General features: G+C 36.6%; 2 protein-coding genes across 4 annotated transcripts in view; one reads left to right on the forward strand and one right to left on the reverse strand.

Moving 5' to 3' along the window:
* Nucleotides 1-10,377, reverse strand: part of PIGF (phosphatidylinositol glycan anchor biosynthesis class F) — a 35,370-nt gene extending 24,993 nt beyond the window's left edge. Inside the window, exons 1-4 of one of the 3 annotated variants that reach the window (XM_074286766.1) lie at nt 10,200-10,377; nt 7,352-7,603; nt 4,699-4,790; nt 2,086-2,202 (exon numbers count right to left, since the gene is read on the reverse strand). In XM_074286766.1, coding sequence (XP_074142867.1) covers nt 2,086-2,202; nt 4,699-4,790; nt 7,352-7,579 — 437 coding nt within the window. In that variant the 5' untranslated portion in view covers nt 7,580-7,603; nt 10,200-10,377. Of the gene's footprint in view, nt 1-2,085; nt 2,203-4,698; nt 4,791-7,351; nt 7,604-9,963 lie in introns of all 3 variants that reach the window. The other 2 variants (XM_074286764.1, XM_074286765.1) reach the window with 2 other exon arrangements.
* Nucleotides 10,378-10,409: 32 nt separating this feature from the next.
* CRIPT (CXXC repeat containing interactor of PDZ3 domain) lies at nt 10,410-20,861 on the forward strand. The gene is made up of 5 exons (XM_074286769.1): nt 10,410-10,612; nt 15,865-15,930; nt 16,998-17,052; nt 19,159-19,262; nt 19,565-20,861. Exons 1-5 carry the CDS (start codon nt 10,597-10,599, stop codon nt 19,627-19,629), a joined length of 306 nt encoding a protein of 101 aa, XP_074142870.1. The 5' UTR covers nt 10,410-10,596; the 3' UTR covers nt 19,630-20,861.
* The last annotated feature ends 2,200 nt before the right edge of the window (nt 20,862-23,061 follow it).

Genomic DNA, 23,061 nt, shown 5'->3' on the forward strand with positions numbered 1-23,061 from the left:
TACACCAAAATTAGCAGATGCAGCAGGGAACTAATCATTACTTTGTTGCAGCTCAACCACAGAGGCTGCATTGAATGCACACAAAAAAATCACATTAACTCTCCCTCCACTTTAGTTTAGGCTAGTAACTGTTTCAAGTTATTTTTTCATCAATGAGGTAGTTGACTTTGATGCCATGTTCATTCTCACTAAAGATACCTGACAATTGCTGAAAAAATTATGCTAAAAAGCACACAGCATTGCTTCACTCCACTGGTGACTAGAATAGCATAAGAGGAATATCCATTATGCAGAATGCAAGTAAGCATGCCATAATGAAAATGACATAAAATACTGATGGAATTCCTTTAGGCAACCAAGTTTTGATATAATTCTCCATAAGTCCTCATAAATGACAGTATCAAAGGCCTTGATGAATTTGTGTGCAGTCCTCTGTTCTCCTAGCATTCTCCTGGAGTTGTCAGGCACCAGACACCATAGTAACCATTCCCCAGCTATTTCTGAAGCCATACTGGCTCTCAAGTAGATGACCATCTTCCAGGTAAATGAACAGCCTATTAAGGAAGGCTAGCAAAAATTTTGCCAGCAATGACAAAGAGACAGAGATATCCTCCCCCTTCTCTACTTCTATGATTATCACAAATTTATCTATTTCCTTTTCCTTCATAGAGACGGACATTCTTAACCTCCTGAGGGAATAACCTCCTCTGGCTATTAAAAGCCAGAAAGAAAATTTCAGTCAGTTTTTATACGAATAATGGACTTCCCCCACCTTGAAAAATCTCACCTGGAATAAAATCAGCACCAGTTGCTTTGCCTCAGGAGGAGCCTAATAAAATTTAGAAACCTCTTTTTTTTCCAGTTGAAAATCTGGCTAGAGAGGGAATGACTTTAATCTGAGGTAAAAAGTCAATGGCTTCAACATTGATTGATGATGGTTTGTTGAGAATGCTATGAGAGTGTTCAGTTGATATTTCCAAAATCATATCCTTCCAAACATGTGGCTCTATCAGCATTTAAATAATTGAGATATATTGTACATCTCTGGCCCATAAACAGCCTTTTGGACATCATAAAAAGCATTTTGGATTGTAACTGTTTAAAAATGAATTTTATCTGTCTTCCTATTGAGTCATGAATCCTGCATCCTTCTAAACTCTGCTTGCAATTTACTTTTGATAGGGTTAGTGCTACCTTCTTAGAGATGATGAACTAGTCTTCTGGTAAATCCAGTGGAGTTCTTGCTTTTTATTTAGTAGTTTCTGAATTTCCCTCTTATTTTTATCAAACCAGAAAGTGTTCTGACCCAGATGAGTAAAAGCAATGCTGCTGAAAGCTGCCTACTTTTTTCTCTTCCACTGCTGCCAATTGTATGTTGGCTTAGCTTTCCCTCCAAGTAAGCAACAAATTTTTCTCTCTAGAAGTACTCTAATCTGTTGACATTAAATCTTCTGGCAATCATACTGCCTTGGAGCCACTACTTTTTTTGAATGTGAATATTTACTTTGTAGAACATAAGTTTATGATTAGTCCAGCACTCTACTCTGATGCACACAGTCTATCACTCACACTCTGCTTCTTCCTAAAATGACAGTTTATTAAATGTCAATGTTTGCTGCAAAAGTGCATCTACCAATTTTTATTGTATTTAGGTAAACAGAAGGCTTGTTGGTAATGAGAAGGATATAAGATATACAAGTGTTCAATGGCAAATGACCACTGCTCATGCCATTTCCATCCCTCTAGTCTCCTGTTGTGAAGGGTTATAATTTAGAATTTGAAGGAATCTTGGGATTACCTGATCTAACTTCTACATTTTAAAGACTGGGTGATCACAGCTTTCCTGAGAGTATCCTGTGTCACATGAGAAATAAGCAATAGTCAGGATTTGAATCCCAATCCAGTGTTATTTCCTATATATCCCTAAATAAGAAATTAAATTAACTTACACAAAATATTTTATTTTACTTTAAGATTAGAAAATGTTGTAATATAGGTACAATATTTAATTGATATATGCAATAGCTTCAAAAAATGATGCTATGTGTATATAAACAGTAATGAAAACAAATAATTAAAGCTTACCCATTTTTAGTGAAAACTCGTAGCCATGCTTTAATATTTGGTCCTAATAAACACAGACAAGGTAATGTGGTAAAAGTTGACAAAAGAACAGCAAATAAAAATGTTTCTAGCATCAACCTAGGGGGAAAAAAAAAATCAAAAAACCATGATGAAACATTTCCAGAAATTATAAGTCCTCTGCATAAAAATAGTAATCATTAAAATAGGTCACCTTTACAAAAATCCAAATTTTTTTGAGCAAACTGAAGAACCACTTCTTGTCCCTGGCTCTAGCTCTTCCATTGAACCTTCCAGAACCTCAGATGCTGCCATAAAAACTGGATTCTAAGTAGCACTTCTGCACTTGACATTCACCCTGACACTAAAACCTTAGAACTTAAGAGACATTTCTATCCTGCAAGTGGACTTCCTACCTGTGTTGTCTCCCCCATTTAAAGTGTGTGAGATTCTTAAGAACAGGAACTGTTTTTTCTATTTGTACCCACACATATATAGCAAAAACTTGACAATAGTGACTTTCACTTAATCTACCAAAGCAGTTTAAGACATTAGGACATCATGCCCATATACCGTCAAATATATGTGTATAGGAATGATGCACTCTAATCAGATTATTAGCAAGTTGCAAAAGTATACTTTGGAGAGCTATTTCTAAGAATGAAAATTTGTAGATATGTGACCACCCCAAAATAATATTTTGGCCTGCTTTGGCCTCCATTTATAACAAAATTATGGTTATTAATATTTTAATAACTAAACAGAAGCCATAAAATGAAAAATGGAAAAATTTAATGAAATTTAAGCATTCCAGATGAATCATTTTCCTTGACCTCTATTCAACCTCACTTCTCCCATACAAGCTTTCTTTCTCCATATTTATTCACATTCATTCCAAATAAATCTTTAGCAAACTTGAGACTAGTTTTCTAATTGATGGTCCTTTTATCTTATTCAGGACTCAATCTTCTTTTTAGTGTCAATTAATAGTATATGTCATCAAATTACTTAAGGAAGGAGCCAGCCTTCCCCAACTGCCATCTAATTGACCCTTATAGGGCAGGCAGGTAAGCCTAGATGAAGTAGTAAGGCATCTTAAGGTTGAGACAAAAGGCAACAGGTGCCAGATAAGACAAACTCCCACTATTACGCTGCCCTCAAGCATAGAGAAAGAGACAGCACAGGACCCTGAACATAAGAGACACGAAAATAGCAGTGTCTCACAAACCAGCAGACCTGTTTCTGATCCCCCCTTCCCCTCCACACAAACAGCTATCACTGAGGAAATATCCCTGAAAGGGGATCCAATTTCCTCCTCTTCTTCACCAGCAGTAATAATAGCTAACCAACTGTTAAAAAAAGAGAGGACTCTGAGAATGGCAATGCTCCCTGATCCCCCAGTCCTGCTTCTAGTTCAGCCTTCACAGTCATCATCTGGTAAAGCAACTTCTGTGGAAGAAAAGCCAGTCAGAGCCAACCGCTCACCAGTTGCCACACACAGAGCAGGCGAGTCAGCCCAGCCAAAGGAGCAAGACCCCCTAAGGAAGAGACCAGAAGCACAACCACCTTGCCCATGGTCTCCCGACACCTGGATGAAGACAGCTCACATGGCTGAACCCAGGAGCCCAGCGCTGAGCCCAGTGCTTAGCCCATTGCTTTCAGCCATCATCCTGGGGGAAAATTCTGGAGAGACACAGCCACTGATGACCCAGAAAGGAAAGTTCTCACCACCAAAGACCTTAGTACTGCCAAACAATTGAATGTCAGGAACTAGCAGGGTTTTTTCAGTGGAAATGAAATTAAGAAAGAGCTTTTACTATTTGCTTTGTGGATCTGCCTAAAAAACCCGGGATCTTGAATCTTAAATCTTCCCTATGTATTGTCTTCCCCATTAAAAAGGGGGACCTCTTTGAGAATAGACCCTGTTTATTTTCTATTTATTCCCATGATGCTTTGCATATAGAAAGCATTTTCATAAATGCTTCAATGCTTCATTCATTCATCAAATAACCCAATTATTATTCAAGCTTAACATGTATTTAACCACAAAAATTACTAAAAGGTAAACTTTAAATGAACACAGAATACAAAACAATTTATTAATTATGTTTTAATTCAGAAATTGGAATTATTCTAAAAAGGGTTCAAGACTTGCATTTTTAACTAAAAAAAAGGTTCATGAAGGCAATGAATTATGTAAATAAAATTATAAGAGCTCTATTTAGCATGCAACATAGTTTACAGGTTCTTTAGGCATGTTATTTTACTTTAGGCATGATATTATGTGCTAAGTAGAAATTATTCTTTGGCATTTAATATTTTTGCTGATTATCTAAATATCTCAACAAGGCAAGATTTAAGAAATTATCACTCAGAAATGAATTCAAAAACATCAAATAAATATAACTATCTGGCCACTTCTTTAAGGAAAAGTAAAATGACAATATTGACCTTTGGTTCATTAATAGAGGCCACTATTAAGATACAAATTGTACATACCTAGTGATCTAGTGGATCTTCTTTAACCATAAGCATTTTCTAATGTGCATCTTAGATTGTAAATTAGTTACCAAAGAAAAAAATTCATGTGACATAAATTAGTAAATTAAGACTTACTCTATTAGTGGTGCTCCATACAGAACAATGATTGCATGATAGAGTAGGCAAGATATAAAAAAGTAGACACAAGATTTCAGAAGTCTGGATATCTAAAAGAAAACCATACACATAAAAAAAAAAAAAAAACCCTTTGAAGGTGGCATTATTATTACAAATATAGCAAATTCATTATTTTATTTATACCAAATAACCTTAGCACATCAAAATGTGAGGTGATGCAATGGATGGAGTGCTAGATCTGCTTCAAGAAGACCTGAATTCAAATCTAGCCTCGGATAAGGACTAACTAATCTTGGGCAGGTCATTTTATCAGTCTACTTTACCAGTTTCCTCAATTCTAAAATGAGGATAATAACAACACAAACCTCCCAAGGCTGCTATAAGGATCAAAAAAAAAAGAGAGAGAGAGAGAGAGAGAGAAAGAGAGAGAGAGAGAGAGAGAGAGAGAAAGAGAGAGAGAGAGAGAGAGAGAGAGAGAGAGAGAGAGAGAGAGAGAGAGAGAGAGAGAGAGATGATAACTGTAAGGCACTTATTAGTATAGGAGCTGGCATACAATAAATGTCAGCTATTGTTATTATTGGGATGATCAAGTGAGATAATACTTGTAAAGAGCTTAGCATAGTGCCTGGCACCTAGTAAGCTTAACAACAAGCTTAATATTTCCCCCCTTCCCCTTGTAAATAAATACAGGGCAAAAAAAGGTTGTGAAATATCTTGACCTTCTACAGAATATACTTGGGGTCAAAATACTGTTCCATACACAATAATTACAGAACAGTGGATAATACAGATGTCAAATCTGTTTCCAAACCCTGGAGATCCTAGGCTGCAGCATAAATATTGTGCCAGAACACTGTTGATGTGAAAGTAATATTAAAGGCCATAAGTTATTTTTTGATTAATATATACTAAGTGCTACATAGGAAAAGGAATATCGACATGTTAAAAGTTTGCAAGCACTTAACACATATTTCATTTGATCTACAATCCTGGGAGATGGGTTTTTTTGGACACAAGAGAAATGAAGACTCAGAAAAATTAAAATAATTTGCCCATTGTCACTGCTGATAAATGTCTAAGGCAAGCTTCAAAGCTTATGTTCGAAATTCGAAGTCTAGCACTCTACTCAGCTTGCCATACTGTTTCTACTTTATAAAATCTTGATGAGAAAGCAACATGTTATCTTGTAAAGAGCAGTTATTGTAGGATCAGAAAACAGATACAAATCCTGCCTTGGTTATTTATTTCTTCTAAGTGACTGTGAGGAAGTCATCCTACCTTTCCAAATCTTGATTTCCTCATTATAAAACAAGAGATTGGACTAAGTTAACTCTAAAACACAAACACACACACCCTTTTCCGGTAGATGATTGATCAGAGACAGATTTATGAATCAGAACTAGAAGAAACTTCATATAAACTTATTGTAGATTACAAGAAAATTCATTAATTTACATCTTTATGATTTTAAATCATTAAATGATCATGATATTATGATCTAATTCAACTCACATTTTTTTTAATCAGAGAAATTTAGACCCAAGATATTAAGTGACTTGCCCAAAGTTCTACCAATGGAAAATTAAAAAACAAAACAAAACAGTGACCTTTCATCTTCACGTCATTGCCCACCAGCCCTCCCTCCCAACAATTAGGAAACTAGATAAATGTTAATGATTTTTAAATTAGAAGAAAATAACAAAACACTTGGAGAAACTCTGTACTTAAAATTTGGTAAGTAAAGAACCAACAGAACAACAGAATTTCTCTTACACAAATGTATATTCAGAAATTGACCTACCTAAATATTGGCCAACATGCCTACAACCTGCCTAAATAAAGCTTAAATTGTTTTAAACACATTAGATTTTAAAATAAGGCAACTTAGAATTTCCTTTAAGCTCCCAAAGTAATACAAATTGCATCAGAAGACATATCAACTTATTACTGAAATATTTAATTTCCTATATGATAGTGATTTAACCAGTTCCATCAAGGCAGATTTAAAACCTGCAAGCCAGCTACTTTTTAGTCATCTTTACTAGTGAGTTAAAAAAGATTGTTCTTATAAATCCCATCATTAATTCATATTGTACAACTCCCCACAAAATATAAAAAAGACAGTACTCTCTTACAATAAGTAGCTCCTCTTTAGAAGATTTTTTTTAAAAATATGAACCTTTACAACCAGATGAAATCATTTGAGTGTAAAAACTCTCTGGTTATTGGTATCTATCATTTACTGTCTTAGAGTTGCCTAGAGCATGGACAAATTAAATGACTTGCCCCCAAACACTAAGGATATGTCAGAAGTAAGGTCTTTCTTATTCCAAGGTCAATTCTTTATGCTATATTTTCTAATTATAGAATAAATATTTCTAAAAACATAGGCAGATGAAATAAGAATATGTCAAAAATGGATGGAAGGAGCAACAGTCTTCATGAAGTACTAGCTCCCTATACAACAATTTTGAGTACATTCTGGCAAGTCAAGAGTCCCCTGAATTTAAAAGTAGATTTGATTAAGAACAGCTGCTAATTCACTGTTGACAGAATTTAGAGAGCTCTGTATTAATTGTCTCTCACAACTACATTTTTTCCCTCAAAAGAGACACTTCCCCAAAATCAGTTGTTGTCAAGTAAGTCTTACCTTATGTGAAATTGAGCTTCTCTTAGAAGATGGATTTGGTTTTATTAGCAAATATAATACTACATTGACAATGGTTACACATACAGAACAGATACACAACCATGTCAAGTGTGTTTCCAAGACTGAGAAGTCCTCCAAGAATAAAGACGGAGTGAAGGTAGTTAGAATAATGGAAAATACACAGAAAAGGTGAGCATAAAACAGTCTCTTGATATCTGTGTCTTTCATGGTGCTTCCTGGAAGGTGTACCCACTGAAAAGCAAATTGAATTTTATGAAAGACTAACGCATATTAACAATAAGCTCTATTTGTGCTAAACACTTCAAATTTTAAAACAATGAACTTTAACTTAAAGCAACTTTAGAATAGTAAATACATTTTAGAACACAAATTTTATCAGTAAATTTTATCATAGATTCAAATCTGTTACTAACTCCAATAGCATTATATCTTCTGCTCACATTTAATCTTTTTACCCATCCTGATCTTCTACCTCTACAACCCAAACCATTTGCGATCTTGACACTAGAGATATCAAATTCAGGAGTGGTGCCTAAATTATATTAAAATATAATTGGAAAATGTTTAACAAAATAAAACATAGAAATGTGAATTTGTGGTTTTCTAGGTCAATATTTAGCCTGTAGGGATCCTTCTCTTTTTTGAGTATGACATGGCTTTTTGTGACTGCCTGCTCTTTTCGCTGTTCTCCATATCTGCTCTTAACTTCCTACATTCAAAGCTACTTTTTAGCTGAAAACCTTTCTCAGGCCCAACAGCTTAGGACTTTGGCCTCTAAAGTTGCCTTGGAACTACTCTGTAAGTAACTTGTATATTCTTTTTTGTTTACCAGTTGTCTCCATTAAAATGTAAGCTCCTTGAGGGCAGAGACTGTTTTTATTTTTGCTGAGGCAAGTGTGCCCAGGGTCACACAGCTAGGAAGTGTTTAGTATCTGGGATCATATTTGACTTCAGGGCTGGTGCTCTATCCACTGCACCACTCAGCTGCTCCCCCTTTGTATTCTTAATGTTAAGGACAGAGCCTCATACAAAGTGTTTAATAAACGCTCAACCAATAGGCAAATTTATTATATTAAAATTTTAATATTGATAACCGTTTTGTGAAAAATCAAAAAAGCTCTTGTGGAAGCTAAGTCAAACATTTATTAAGTGCCTACTATATGCATGGCACTAGGTCTATCTATTTTCATTATGGTCATATGCCAAAGATAAGAGAGGTTCCCTTACAAAGGATTATGAAATTTATCAGCCTGTAGCACTGGCTACCACTAGAATCAAAGCTTTGCACTGGAAACCCTTAAAAATAGAATTTCTGCCAAAATTGTTACTGTTACAGGAGCCATCTTCTATCTAGTGCCAAGTGACTCGACAAGGACCTTCAAAACAAAGCATGGAACTGGTAAAACCTGGAATGTTTAATCATACCATTCTGAACCAAGGAGCTCCAACTTCCTACAACTGAAGCATTCTATGTATATACATAGATAATATATACATATAATATATATGTATATACAATGTATATATATAATATATATATATATATATATATATATATATATATATATATATATATATATATATATATATATATATATATATAATATACACACACATATACACAACCTATGTACCAGGCACTCTGCTAAGCACTAGGGATACAAAAAAGGGCAAAAACAGTAGCTGCCTTCAAGAATCTCACAACCCAATGGGGGAGACAAACAAATAACAATGCACATACACATACTATGCAGGGATTCTCAAACTACAGCCCCCAGGGCCAGATGCGCCCCAGAGGATGGCAAATGGGCTGAGGGGCGGAGACAGTGTGCGCTTTTGTTTTTACTGAAGTCCGGCCCTCCCACAGTGTGAGGGACAGGGAACTGGCCCCCTATTTTAAAAGTCTGAGGACCACTCAAAAGGATAAACTGAAGATCTTAAAGGCCCGTAGCACTAAGAAGAAAAAGAAAAAGCTTTTCTTAGAAGTAGAATTTTAGCTGAGCCTTGAAGGAAGGAAGGCAAAGAGGAGAGAATTGCAGGGATGAAGGACAGAGCTGAAACTGAGGGATAGTCCCTAGGTGTCAATCATACTAAGTTTGAGGCTAAAGAACTTCTATTATTATTAAAAATAGTAGCAAGCATGAATATAATTTTAAGTTTGCAAAGCGCCTCAAATTTTGTCTAATTTTATCCTCCTAACCCCGGGAGGTAAGTTTTATTATGTTATCTCCATTCCAGAGAGGAGCAGACAGGAGCAGATTTAGTGACTCGCCTAGGGTCACATTCTGGTAAATGCTAAGACAAACGTGAATCCGGGTCTTCCGGACCTCCGCGCTACCTGGCATTTACAGCCGCTGCAGACACAGCCTGTGTGGGGGTGGGGGGTCAGAGTGGACCAGAGAAGCGTGCAGGGACTGCATATAGGCAAGGGGCCTATTTTCGCCTCCTATTTGACGCGAGACCTTAGACTTAAAAACTTTTCACCTCCGGAGCCTGCAAAGCCGCGGACACAGGATCCGAAACTAGGATCCCACAAGAGCAAGGAGAGACTAAGAAAAGTTTCCCCAACATGCGCGCTGACAGCGACGTACCGGCCCAGGAGCCGCAAGCTCCGGCTCCGAGGTCGGAGATCTGGAGAGGCTTTGTTATTCCTCTGGCCCGCGGCAGCCCGATCCCGAAAGGGAAAGGAGTGGGGAACCCCAAGGAGGCAGCAGGAGGGAAGCGGGGCTCCCAGGAGGAGCTCACCCTCCGCATTACCTGAACACTGCGCTAGCGGAGAAGTGTGGAGTGATGCCCCCCACCCCCCGGACTCTCCATTCTAGCTTACCTGAACCTCGGGAGGAGGAGACGTGGGTGGGAGATAAGGGAAAAGTCCACACCTGAGACCGAGCTCCCGCCCTCCTCGGCTCTCAGGTGCGACTGGCAGGCGCGCATTACGCGCAGGCGCACACACACATGCGCGCGCACGTAAGCTTTCTCGGTAATGGATGGGAAGCTTCAGCAGCCAATCGGAGAGGAAGAGAGGCCGGAAAGAGGAGACAAACCCCGCCCTCTTTTCCCATCACCGCTTCTCCTGCGGCACTCCAGGTGTAGGCTGAAATTAGAAAGACGGAAGTAAATCTCTTGTGACCCGGAAGGAGGGACTCGGCTGTAGAACTGTTTACATTTCGAAGAAACCTGTACCTTGGGGAAAGTAGTTAAGCCGGCTTGGTCCTAGTGACAGAATGGTTTGCGAAAAATGTGAGTAAGGGGACGTGGCCCCCGGGCATTGGGGTGGGGGCAGGGGAGAAAGAGCGGACAGATGAGAGCGCGACCCTGCTGCGTTTCAGGCCCACCCCCCTGAGGTTCCCGGAGATGGTTTGGATCCTTCCCCTGGTCCTCTACCTCTTCTTTCCGATGTCAGCAAGGCCTGTCCCGCGGCTTCTCCTTTTCCTCCGCCCGAGGCCGGAGCCTGATGAGCTGGGTGGCCTTTAAATCCACGCTGCTGCTCTGTTCTCCTTCGTCGGCGGCCAGCTCCCAGCCACCGCCAGCTCCGCAGGGTCCCCGGCACTAGCACCATGTTCTATGTGAATCATAATTCGTCAGAGGGATCATAGGCCCAGATCCAAGTCCCCGGCAGTAGTGACAGAGCAGCCCGCAGCCCCGAGCTGACTGGACCCCGCGCCCTGTACCCAAATTCATGTTCAGTGACTTATTTCCATCCTCCCCTGAAATCTTTCCTTAGCCCAGATTAGAAAGTTGACTTTTTTTTAAAAATTCTCCAAACTTATAAATTGATCAATTTTGAATTAATTGATCATTCGCTTCTCTTAAAAAAAAAAAAAAAACAAAAACAAAACACTCAGGCCGATCCCTTCCTGAACCCCAAACTATGACTTTGTCATTACCAGCTGTCAGCTCGCCTTTTCTCTCTGTCAGTCCTGTCTATATCTTTCTGGTTTAATTTCCCTTCGTTGTAGACCCGCTATGATCTTTGAACCTGTATAATAATCCAGTATGATAATGACTAACATTATTTGATGCTTAATTACTTTCTAATTAACATTATATTTGAATATGTGCATATGTAGATATATGTATGAGATTATAAACTCTTTAAGAATAATGATCATAAAGAGCTTAAGAAGTTCTCATTTTTTTATTCTTCACAATGTGCCCATTGTAGTCAGCTAAATCAGTCCATCTGTAAGTATTTACGAAACACCTTTTATGTGTCAGGTAATCTGCTAAAACTTTGGGGAGGCGGCAGCGAGGTGGCGCAGTGGGTAGAGCACCAGCCCTGAATTCAGGAGGACCCGAGTTCGAATCCGATCTCAGACACTTAACACTTCCTAGCTGTGTGACCCTGGGCAAGTCACTTAACCCCAGCCTCAGGGGGGAAAAAAATTATATTGCTCACCATAATCCTGTAAAGTGGTTACTGCAAGTACTTAGCCATTTTACAAATGAGGAAATTGAGCTTTAGAGAAGTAATAATTTTTTTTTAATGTGATTGTTTTGGGTCTTCGTTTTCACTTTTCAAAGTATGTTAATTTGCATTGTTTTCATCTATATTTTCATTTGATTTGCCGGTATTGCACATTTCTGTCACTTGATGGCGCCAAAAAAGCAAAATAGAAAACTTTTGAAAATGTGTGCAATGTTTATCAAGAAGTCTTAGATTAATATTTCTACATATGAATTTGCTTATAATTAAATTATTTTATCTTTAAAGTTAAATCTTATAACTCTGAGTGAGGTAAATTATTCCTCATTTCTAAGTAACCATTGAGTGAGGGAGATGAGGGGAATTTCCACAATTACAGAGCTAAATTAGACCTAGCTTCTACCCTAGTATTTTCCTTTTTGCAAGTATACTAAACGCTGGGTGCCAAATGAATCTTTCAACACTGTGAAGTATTAACTGTAACAAAACTATTGCTCCCCATTTTGAGGTTTGCTGCCTTTATTGAGTTGTTCCCTAACATTATTATAAGGCAGGACCCTAGATCATTACCTTCTGAGCCTAACTGGGCTTAATTCCTAACAGGAATTATTTTAATGCATTGTTAACTTTTTTCTATAAAAGTTCTAAACCTTCTAGAAGCTGTCTCACTAGTCTGCAGCTCAGAAGTATCTTCTAGAAGTAAGGATAAGAGCAGTCATATCCATAACTTAGAGAATCACCAGGAAGAAAGTTGTAATGACACATACCTTTCTTTTTGGAGCTTAATTCTGGCCACATGGAGTTTTTCTTGATCACTTCAGCTGCTATTATCTGCCTTCCCAAATTGACTTGTCTTTTACGACTTTATAGTCATTCAACTTATATTTATGTATGTCCTTATTGTTTTCCCCGTTAAAATGCAAGTTTCTTGAACCTAGCAATTGTTTCATTCTTTATAGCCTTGTCTCCAGCACTTAGCACAGTGCCTGGCACATGCTTGTTGATGATCTCCTTTTTGACAGGGAAAAACCCTACAAATCCAGCCCCTTTATATGATTTATACTGCACAATGTTGCAGTGGAAGGAGAAATCACAAGATTGAATTTCAGTCCCACTTTTGGTACTTGCTCATTGCCTGACTCAGCAGGTGCCTTACTGAATTTGTGCTTCGGTTTGCTATCTCCAGATTAGTGACAATAAAACTTGCATTATCTACCTCACAGGGTGCTTGCTGGGAATGTCCTTAGAAAAGATTAAAGCACTGTTCAGATGTGTTTGCTGGTATGCTATAATTATCAAAATTTACTTCTGAATGTGGATGGGGATTTGTGCTCATGGATTATTACTCCAGTTTTGTAGACTCAACAGCTTGTAAGGCAGAATGCCTAGTGTCACTCAGAGAGTCTTTGGTATTATCAGAAATAAACTTCTGTGTTCTGTCCTACAGGTCTTGACATTAAATTATGTAATAATTGAACTATAATTAAAAACAACCTACTTTGAGATTTCTGTTATCCTCGTTTGTCTCTAAGCTGTAGCCTTTATAGGTGGCCCATGGAGTGATCCAGTGTGGACCAGCCCCAGAAGCAGTGAGTGCAAGGCAGTTGCTTGGCCTAGCAAGGCTTGAACGCTGAGCCTTTCAGGAGTATAGGTCCCTGAGAATAAAAGAGGGGGTAGGACCTGAGGGAGTATGTCTCAGGAATGCCCCTGATTTGCTGTGCCAGATTTGGCTCAGACTAGTTCTGGGGCTTCTTCCTAATCATAGCCCTCAGAAAAGGGTCCACACTTTCTTGGCCTTCTTGGCTATTTTTAGTTCTGTGGTCTCAGGAGTCAGGTGAACCGTTTACATGAATAGCTGACAGCAAGGGCCATTTAAAGCCTCTTGAACTATTTTTGGACTGAAAGTCTGGGTGAGTGGACATTGGTGTGGGAGGTAGCTCAAGCTCATGACTACAGTTTGGGTGTTTTGTTTTGTTTTTCTTCAGTAAATTAGGCAGCAGCTTCATCTTTCAGGGGAAAGAATAGGCCAGACTTTCTGTCCTCTCACTCCTTAACCCCTTATAATCCAGGTTCCAGCCTTAACATTTCCCCAGCCTGCTCTCTCCAGTTACCAGCGACCTCTGTTGCCAAATCCAGTGGCTTTTTCTCAATTCTCATTCTCCTTTTCCTTTCACCTTCAATAACCTTTCTCATTCAGACCTTGACCTTTGACACAGTTGATCCCTCTCTTCAACTTGATACTTTCTTTCCTTCAGATTTTCAGGACAACACACTCTGTCCTGCTTCTCTTCCCGTCTGTCAGACCACTCCTCAGTTTCATTTGCTGGACCCTCTTCCAGGTCCCATCATCTCAACAGATGTCCCTCAGGGCTCAGTCCTGACTCTGCTCTCTCTGTTTCTTCACTTGTGATCTTACCAGCTCCCATGGACTTAATTATCATCTACAAGAATCAAGACAATAAAAAACAAAGAATTAGTCCAAACTAGGAAACTGAATTATTATAGCCTTAATCTCCTCAGCCAATCAAGTCTTGGGGACAGCTTCATTGCTTTTTAGAGAAAAAACTTAGCTTATATAGCAAGCTCCTCACTCCTACTTAGTTTGGGGGGGAGTATTAAAGACCTACTACCACTTGAAGAATCTCTTCTAGAGAAAAGGTTTTTCTTAATACTAGAAAATGGACAGAATGTGAGAGGAAGTGATCTAGAGTGAAGGAGAATTTAACACAGAGTAGGGGTTCTGGAAGGCATAATGGAAAGAGAAGATGAAAGAGGCTAGAACCCAAGGGTGGGTGAAGGATGAGCTAGATAGGATTAGTGGGGAGAAATGAATGAGAGGGTTTTGTTTTATTACCTACTTTAAATCACTGGGATTAACAAAAAGATCATAAAAAAGGGAAAAGGACCCACACGTGCAAAAATGTTTGTTGCATTCTTTTTTGTGATAGCAAGGAACTATAAACTATTGAGTGAATTCTCATCAGTTGGATAATGGCTGAAAAAGTTTTATGGTATACGAATGTTATGGAATATTATTGTTCTATAAGAAACAACCAGCAAGATGATTACATCCTCTGGAGAGACTTAACATGAACTGATGCCAAGTGAAGTGAGTAGAACTAGGAGATTATTCCACAAAACAACAACAAGATTCTGTGATCAATTCTGATGGACATGGCTCTTTTCAGCAGTGAGATGATTCAGACCAATTCCAATAGACTTGTGATGAAGAGAGCCATCTATCCAGAAAAAGGACTCTGGGGACTGAGTGTGGATCACAACATAGTGTTTTCACTGTTTTTGTTATGGTAGAATCAAAAGAAATAGAGTTTGCCCTCTATGGCTTATTCTTCTCCAAAGAAGTTAAAGTGGGAGAAGGGCAGCAGGGAGTTTTTGTTAGCAAATGAATTAGTAAGTGCCAGGTGTAGCTGGTGTAAACTGAATTCACAGTACTAGGTCCAAGGCATTTGTAGTATTGTAGGGATAAAGGGCAAAAGGCTAATACATCATCTGCAATTGTTAATGACCATGAGCAGTACTGGGTAGTATATATACAGTTTTTGCCTTCTAGGTTTCCTTGTAATATCCCTTGCACTTCCAATTTATTATGATACTAGAAGTCAAACTATATACCTAATATTGCTATATACACATTGATCTCTTATTAAATTGTGAAAGACCTATATTTATAGTACATGTTATTCTTGTCTTTCTTAATTGGTGCTATTGCTTTTTACTGTAGTAAGCCCTTTATTACTGAGAATCCTAGAATAATGGTGTTGAACCTAAATATAAGTGGGGGACCATTAGATCATAACATAAAAGATCTATAAGCCACATATTAGCTTCATTTAAAATGTAAAATTATCTCTGTTTTATTGTATTTTATTTATTTTGTTAACTATTTCCCAATTACATTTTAATCTCTTTGGGGGCAGTACTGAAGAAGTACATGAAGCTGTGTTTGATGCCAAAGATATTGTTATTTCACTCTATTCTTTTGAAGGTAGTAATTTGTGCTAGGTACAGACTCACATTTCCTCAATCTCCTTTGTTTTTATAAAAGGTGAAAAGAAACTTGGTACCGTTATTACTCCGGATACTTGGAAAGATGGAGCAAGGAACACTACAGGTACTGCACCTTTGAGAAAATAATCTAAATGATGATTCTGCTAATATATGATTCAACCATTTTCAATAATGTATTCTATGTTTACAGTGTAGACAGTATCTTGCAAAGTATATAATAGCTTTTTTAAAATTCTTTGAATATTTGAATATAATTACCTTTGACAATTCCATGGTATGTTTCATTCACCCATCTCAATTAAAACATAGAATTCAATCTATTAGGAGGTCCAGTGGATTGTTTTATATGTATCATCCTTCTGTTTTTGAAATGCAGAATATAAAGTTAGAACAAGAAGCTATTAAGGAATTTTATTTCCTCTCAGGTTTTTGGCTTGATTGCATTTATTTAGAATAGTGCATCCTCTGACAGGTCAGATGAGTTGTTATTTCATGGAACAATATTATGAGTAGAGGAGTGTGACCTCCTGTGAAGCAAAGAGTACCAGTGGGAAAAGGTCAGTAAAATGAGACCCTCTCTGATAGTTCATAATTGTGTGATTATTTACAGGTTGCTTAAGCTGTAAACTTCATGTTTCCTCGTATTGAAGTTGAGATGTAACACTTTATATTCTTGACTTTTATAAGACTTTGAAAAACTCAAAAGCTCTATAAAAATTAGTTAACCTTGACTTTCCAGTTTGTTTGTTTGAATGAAAAAAGTAGTCTCAATTAAAACATGGAATTTAATTTTATTAGAAAAATCACTTGAAGTAGTTGTTTATTGAATGAATGAAAACATTTTTATTGTAATTATATGTTTATGGAGCACACAAAATGTTTAGCACTGTGCTAGATCCCTGGCTTCACAGAATTAAGTTAAATGTGGCATCATTCCTCAAGTGCTCTCTAACAAAAAGTACAAATGGAATTTTTCCACAAATTTTTTAACTTCATAAATAAAATCATTCAGTAGGTCTCTTAAAATTTGACTTTTAAATCAACTTTTGGGGTATTTTTCCATGAAGGTTATTTGACACATGGCAAGATTTCAAAAAAATAAATTTTTAATTGATTGTCTTGAATATTATATAATGAATTGGAAAATATTTCTATTTTGTTCATGCATAGAAAGTGGTGGAAGAAAATTAAATGAAAACAAGGCTTTGACTTCAAAGAAAGCAAGGTAAGCAGGAGAGTCTTATTAGAGTTATAAAGTAAATTTTCATTACTCCTAATATTAAGCATTGAGTGCAAATCTGATGAACCTTTATGACAAAGTTATTTCTAGCATATAAGTCCATATAGGAATAGGAAAATCCTGCTACTTAATGCTACTTGTTTGTTGGTATACCTGCTGGTACCAACTGAAAGGAGCTAACATGACATATATTATTTATATGTTACATACATATATCTGTATATGTATGTATGTATGTGTGACTGTGTGTATATATATATGTGTGTGTTTACATGTTATATCCTATTTATGCGTCATATCCCTAGTTATGTTATATTCCTGTTCAGCTCCTATAAATGTGGGTTCTCTCTTCCCAAACATGAAAAATTGATGTAGCACGCTTCTTGTAATCCTATTAGAAGACATAATCATTGCATTCTTTAGCTCTAGGATACAAACCACTAAACAGTAAAATACTTTATTGGTCCAAATGTAAACCAATTTTTCCTCAAAATCTTGCTTAAAATCTACAAGGCCTAAAATTGGTGGATTGTTTTTTATTTTAGTGTTTGCCTATATAGGTTTTCTTTCCTTTCAAATAGTTAAGATTTTAGAGTATGACCTATGTTTTAATCCATGTATTTACCTCATCTTACTATGCAAAAGTATGTCAGTTTTGTATCAGAGGTATTGAACAAGGCCAGCTTGCAATTGGGGTCTGAGTGCTACTTGAACAGTACTAAAATGCCATTGGGAAATGTTTGACAAAATAAATAAAAATATGATATACTGTAAATACTATTAATTTGTTGTTTTCTAAGTCAGTATGTAACCTTGCGAATTTGACAGTAGTGGTTTATATTATCTTTGTTGATTCATTGCTCTCTTCCATTGCTTAAATTACCATTGGCTCCCATGTTGTGCAGTTTTCTATATCTTTAATTCTGTAGTGTTATGAAGCTAGAAAAATTATTTTGAGATCCCATTTTTAAAAAATAAAAGTTATATTAAGTGTTTACAAAACAGAGAATCTATCTTAAGTTATCATTATCCCAGGAGATATACTCCAGGTGTAGCTCAGAAGTAGTTAGTGTTTCTCTGAATTCAGCCAGTATTAGGAAAGTCAGGAGAGTCATGCCTGTCCATGTTGACCAGTATGGAGAGCCATCACTATTGTTTGTGAAAGCCCCAGAAGCAGAGATCAAATCTTCCTCCCTCTTCCCCTCAAAAACAATAATACTATGAATCCTATAAATGATATGAAAGGATAAAAATTGCTAGAATTTTATACATTACAGTCCTTTTAAGTCTGATTGGATGTCAAGGAAGAATGTTTCTGCTGTACCTTCATAGGTTTGGAATCTCTGCTGTTGAAAGCAGCTGCTTGTTGGGAGATAATTGTACATCAAGATAGAAATCTTCTTTTCCTTTTAAAAGTTGGGGTATATGAGAAATATGTGAAATTGATGAGTCTTTTCAAGTGGCAGAATGTGGGGTATAAGTGCATTTTTATTTAAATTTTGAAAGTATTCATACTTCCAAGTTTGTATCAAGGAAAATAAGTAAGTTCTGGAAAAATCCTTAAAGTTGAATAAATCAAGCTTATTGAAAAGAAAGATAATGTGTTGTTTTGGTTTTTTTTTCCCTGTGTAGCTAAAGCCTTCCATTTTTGGAAAAAACAAACTCACAAAACAAGAACTACAGTTTTATCACCAACTTAGTATGTTCTGCCATCTTTACTCAGAGAAGCTTATAATTGATATGTCATTTTAAAATTTGCAAAGCACTTTACATATATTACCTTATTTGGACCTTATAATAACCCTGTGAGGAATATACCATAGATGAGGAAATGAGCTTAGAGGTGTTAAGTGATTGTCCATGGTTATACTATTAGTAAGGGCCAAGGCAGAATTTGATCCCAGGTCTCCTCTACCTGGACTGGCAATGCTAGTATTTGGGTAATCATTATGGTTGATTCTCACTGTATGTTTTTATAAAAAGTCTTAAACCAAAAGCTAAACATTATGCAGGAAATTTAGTATGAGGTTCTTCTGCTTATCAGTATCAGCATACATGTATCTTACTTTGCTCTGTTTTTCCCCCATCCAGATTTGACCCATATGGAAAGAATAAGTTCTCCACTTGCAGAATTTGTAAAAGTTCTGTACATCAGCCAGGTTCTCATTACTGTCAAGGCTGTGCTTATAAAAAGGGTATGTTTGTTTTATTCTTGTCTTATGTTTGTAGGAAACTTTATGCCTACAATCAGGACTGATTGGATGATTATATAAAGAAACTTATCCATTAATAAACATTGATACCTCATTTTTTTTTCTTTCCAAAAATCAATAAAATCTAACTTAGAATTTGGACATAGTTAAAATTCTATATTTTCTTATTTTCATTCTGATAAATAAAGCTTCATAATCTTCAGAATTTCCCAAAAGAAACCAAACAGCTGCTGTTATGACAGAGACTGATGACATGATGCATGCCTTATTTTCTTTTATTTCAGGCATCTGCTCAATGTGTGGGAAAAAGGTTTTGGATACCAAGAACTACAAGCAAACATCTGTTTAGTTACACTGATTGACTGACTTTCTGGTTTCCACTTTTATATTTCTATATGACTTTAATTTTCTGCCATATGTTTTCCAAGCTATACAACTTGTACATACTAGTTTTAAAACAATATTTCAAGGCAAATGATTAACATTAGACCAACATTCAGAGTTTTCCTCTTTCAAGAAACTCTGCATAATGTAAAGTAAAATATAACTACTATCTATAATTGATAACATCTTACTAAACTTAATAGGGAAGATTTAATGAAAACTTTTTTTCCAATTCTTTATGCACTTTGTACTTGGCATATTTAGTTAAATCATTTCCCCCCTTTTTTCCTGTGGATATTTTTACTAAAGGGATGGGAATGTTAGAATGTTGCTAATATTGCCTTGATGACAGTGAATCTGTTGTCAGATCCTGTTGGCAACTGTTGGCAGCCAAGTTCATCATTTATCTCCCATGACGGGATGCATAGCTCTTAGCAACAGCCTCCTTTAGGTAGTAAGAAATTAAATGAACAGATAACTCTTGAAATTTAAAAGGATTTTTACCAGAGACCATGGTAGCTAAGGTGGCTATTCTATTTACCCACCTATTGATTGGGCTATATTGAAGAGGGTTTGAAAGTTTTCTTTTTAAGATTCTCATTCCTACAGAAAGAGGAGAGTCCTTCTATAGAGTAGCAAAATTAGAATTAATACTTTATCCCTCTGCCTGAGTTTCTCCCATATCCCAGGAGATATACTCCAGGTGTAGCTCAGAAGTAGTTAGTGTTTCTCTGAATTCAGCCAGTATTAGGAAAGTCAGGAGAGTCATGCCTGTCCATGTTGACCAGTATGGAGAGCCATCACTATTGTTTGTGAAAGCCCCAGAAGCAGAGATCAAATCTTCCTCCCTCTTCCCCTCAAAAACAATAATACTATGAATCCTATAAATGATATGAAAGGATAAAAATTGCTAGAATTTTATACATTACAGTCCTTTTAAGTCTGATTGGATGTCAAGGAAGAATGTTTCTGCTGTACCTTCATAGGTTTGGAATCTCTGCTGTTGAAAGCAGCTGCTTGTTGGGAGGTAATTGTACATCAAGATAGAAGTCTTCTTTTCCTTTTAAAAGTTGGGGTATATGAGAAATATGTGAAATTGATGAGTCTTTTCAAGTGGCAGAATGTGGGGTATAAGTGCATTTTTATTTAAATTTTGAAATGATTATGAAAAGTAATTAAAGTTGTATTTGTCTTTCATTTGTTCAGTTTATTTTATGTAACTTTTTTTCCAGGATTTATATTTATAGTATTTCTCAGCTATGGCTTTGTTGTGTAATAGGCAAGTCGGAAACATTTCCCCCAAGTCATCTTTCTCAGATAATGGAAGACAATTTGAAAGTCAGGATTACAACAAATGATGACATAGATTATTTCCAAGGAAAGGAAGAAAAATCAGAATCCTTTTTTTGTACATATTATGTAAACTTTAAAGTTCTATTACTGCTATTATTGTTATACTTAATATTACATTTATATCATTTATTTAATTCAACAAGCATTTTTTAAAATTGTGCCTTCTATGTGAAGATGTCATGATAGGTGCTTGAGATACAAAGACAAAATTAAAAACAGACTTACCCTAAAAAAGCTTATATTCTCTTAGGATGATATCACTATTTATATAAGTAAATAAATTAAAAATAATACTAGGTAGTATTTGTATGGCATTTTAAGGTTTGTAAACTGCATTGTGTTATTTTATTTGATCTTCGTAACTTAATAGAGTTTACATGTAGGTTAAGTATTATTATTATTCACATTTTACTGTTGAAGATACTGAGGTTAAATGACTTAGCCAGATTCACATAGCCAAAGAAATTTTCGAGGCAGAGTTTGAACTCAGATCTTCCCAAATACAAGTCCCATGTTTTATCTTCTGTACCACTTATTTGCTTGTTAAAAAATAATTATAATAATTTGAGGAAAGACAGAATCCCAACAAATAAGAAACTCAAGAGTAGGTGCTTACACAGAGTAGGTGCTTAATATGTGTCTGGTCGATTAATTGAAGCATCCTTTTCCTCAGTGTAAGACTCCCATTGACCAGAAAGATCTTGACAGACTAGTGGAGATGAAGTTCATTAGGGATGAATATAAAGTCTTTCACTTGCTTTTAATAATACCTGCATCAGGGCAGTTAGGTGGTGCAGTGGATAGAGCACCAGCCTTGAAGTCAGGAGGACCCGGAGTTCAAATCTGGTCTCAGATACTTAATACTTCCTAGCAGTGTGACCAGGGCAAGTCACTTAACCCCAATTGCCTCAGAAAAAAAAAAAAAAGAAAAGAAAAGAAAGAATACCAGCTTCATAAGTATAGGATATAGAGGAGGCATGATCATAATTTTCAGCTCAATGAGTCCACAAAAAAAAAAAAAACTTAAAAAGTGATTTTAGGCTGCATTAAAACTAGCATAGCTTTCAGGAATAAGGAGGCCACAGCCCCTTTGTACTATGGATCAGATCACATCCACAATATTGTGCTGAGTTTGGGAACACCATAGTTTCAGGACATTAATAAAGTGGAGAGTCCACAGGAAAACAACCAGGATGGAAAAGGACTTTGAGTCCATATTGGGTGAAATATAAGAGAAAAGAGATAAAGACAAGGAGGTTAGAGAGACAAGATGGACAGAGACTGTGTGGAATAAGATGTCAAGTTGGGGAGAAATAGGTTATGTGTGGTTGAAGTATCTACTAGGATCCCTCAGACATGATTGCTAGATTAATTTTTTTCCTTTAATAGTATTGAAATCATCCTTGGAACGTAATTGGTTCCAAGATTTAAAAATTCTGGCAGTTGACAATTTGATTACTGATAACCTAAATTAAAAGAAAAAGAAAAAGCTCATGAGGAGCTCTAGCTCTTCTATCATGCTTGGCTAAAGCATCATTAGGCATAACACACAGGCAAGGAATCAAGACCATATACTAGGTGAAGAGCCTTTCCCTTACTGTGGCCAAATAAATCTCCTTTTGTTGATCATCAGTTTTGTTATTGTCTCATTGCATTCCAGTCTCCAACCTGAGCTACTAACCCAGCGTGGGCAGATCTGCTGGATTAAATATGGAAGATCTTCAGTGTCAGATCAGAAGTTTAAACTTCAGTCAGGCAAGGAAGAACTACAATAGCTTTTCTTTCTTTGTGCTAGCTGAAGAATGACAATGTTTTAGAAAAAATTTAGAAAGGATTGAGTCAATGGAGAGGCAAGATAGAAATGTCTTAAGGGATGATTTATGAGAGAATAATGGTTTGATCTAGCATGAAGGAAGTGAGCATGGAAAGGAAGGTTCAATGACAAAGGCTTTTGCAAAAGAAAAGGCCCTGGGATGTATTACCCCCAAGCAGTTGGATAAGCTAAAAGTATACATAGTTTCAAAAACATAAAGTCATGAATAGT

The sequence above is a fragment of the Sminthopsis crassicaudata genome, chromosome 2, assembly GCF_048593235.1.
Source record: "Sminthopsis crassicaudata isolate SCR6 chromosome 2, ASM4859323v1, whole genome shotgun sequence".
In the NCBI taxonomy this organism is placed as follows: Eukaryota; Metazoa; Chordata; class Mammalia; order Dasyuromorphia; family Dasyuridae; genus Sminthopsis; species Sminthopsis crassicaudata.

Bases quoted from the DNA above. Each gene is read 5' to 3' on its own strand.
- CRIPT (XM_074286769.1), top strand. The intron at 17,053-19,158 runs GTAAGCAGGAGA...TCCCCCATCCAG, and splicing joins TTGACTTCAAAGAAAGCAAG to ATTTGACCCATATGGAAAGA. The intron at 19,263-19,564 runs GTATGTTTGTTT...CTTTTATTTCAG, and splicing joins AGGCTGTGCTTATAAAAAGG to GCATCTGCTCAATGTGTGGG.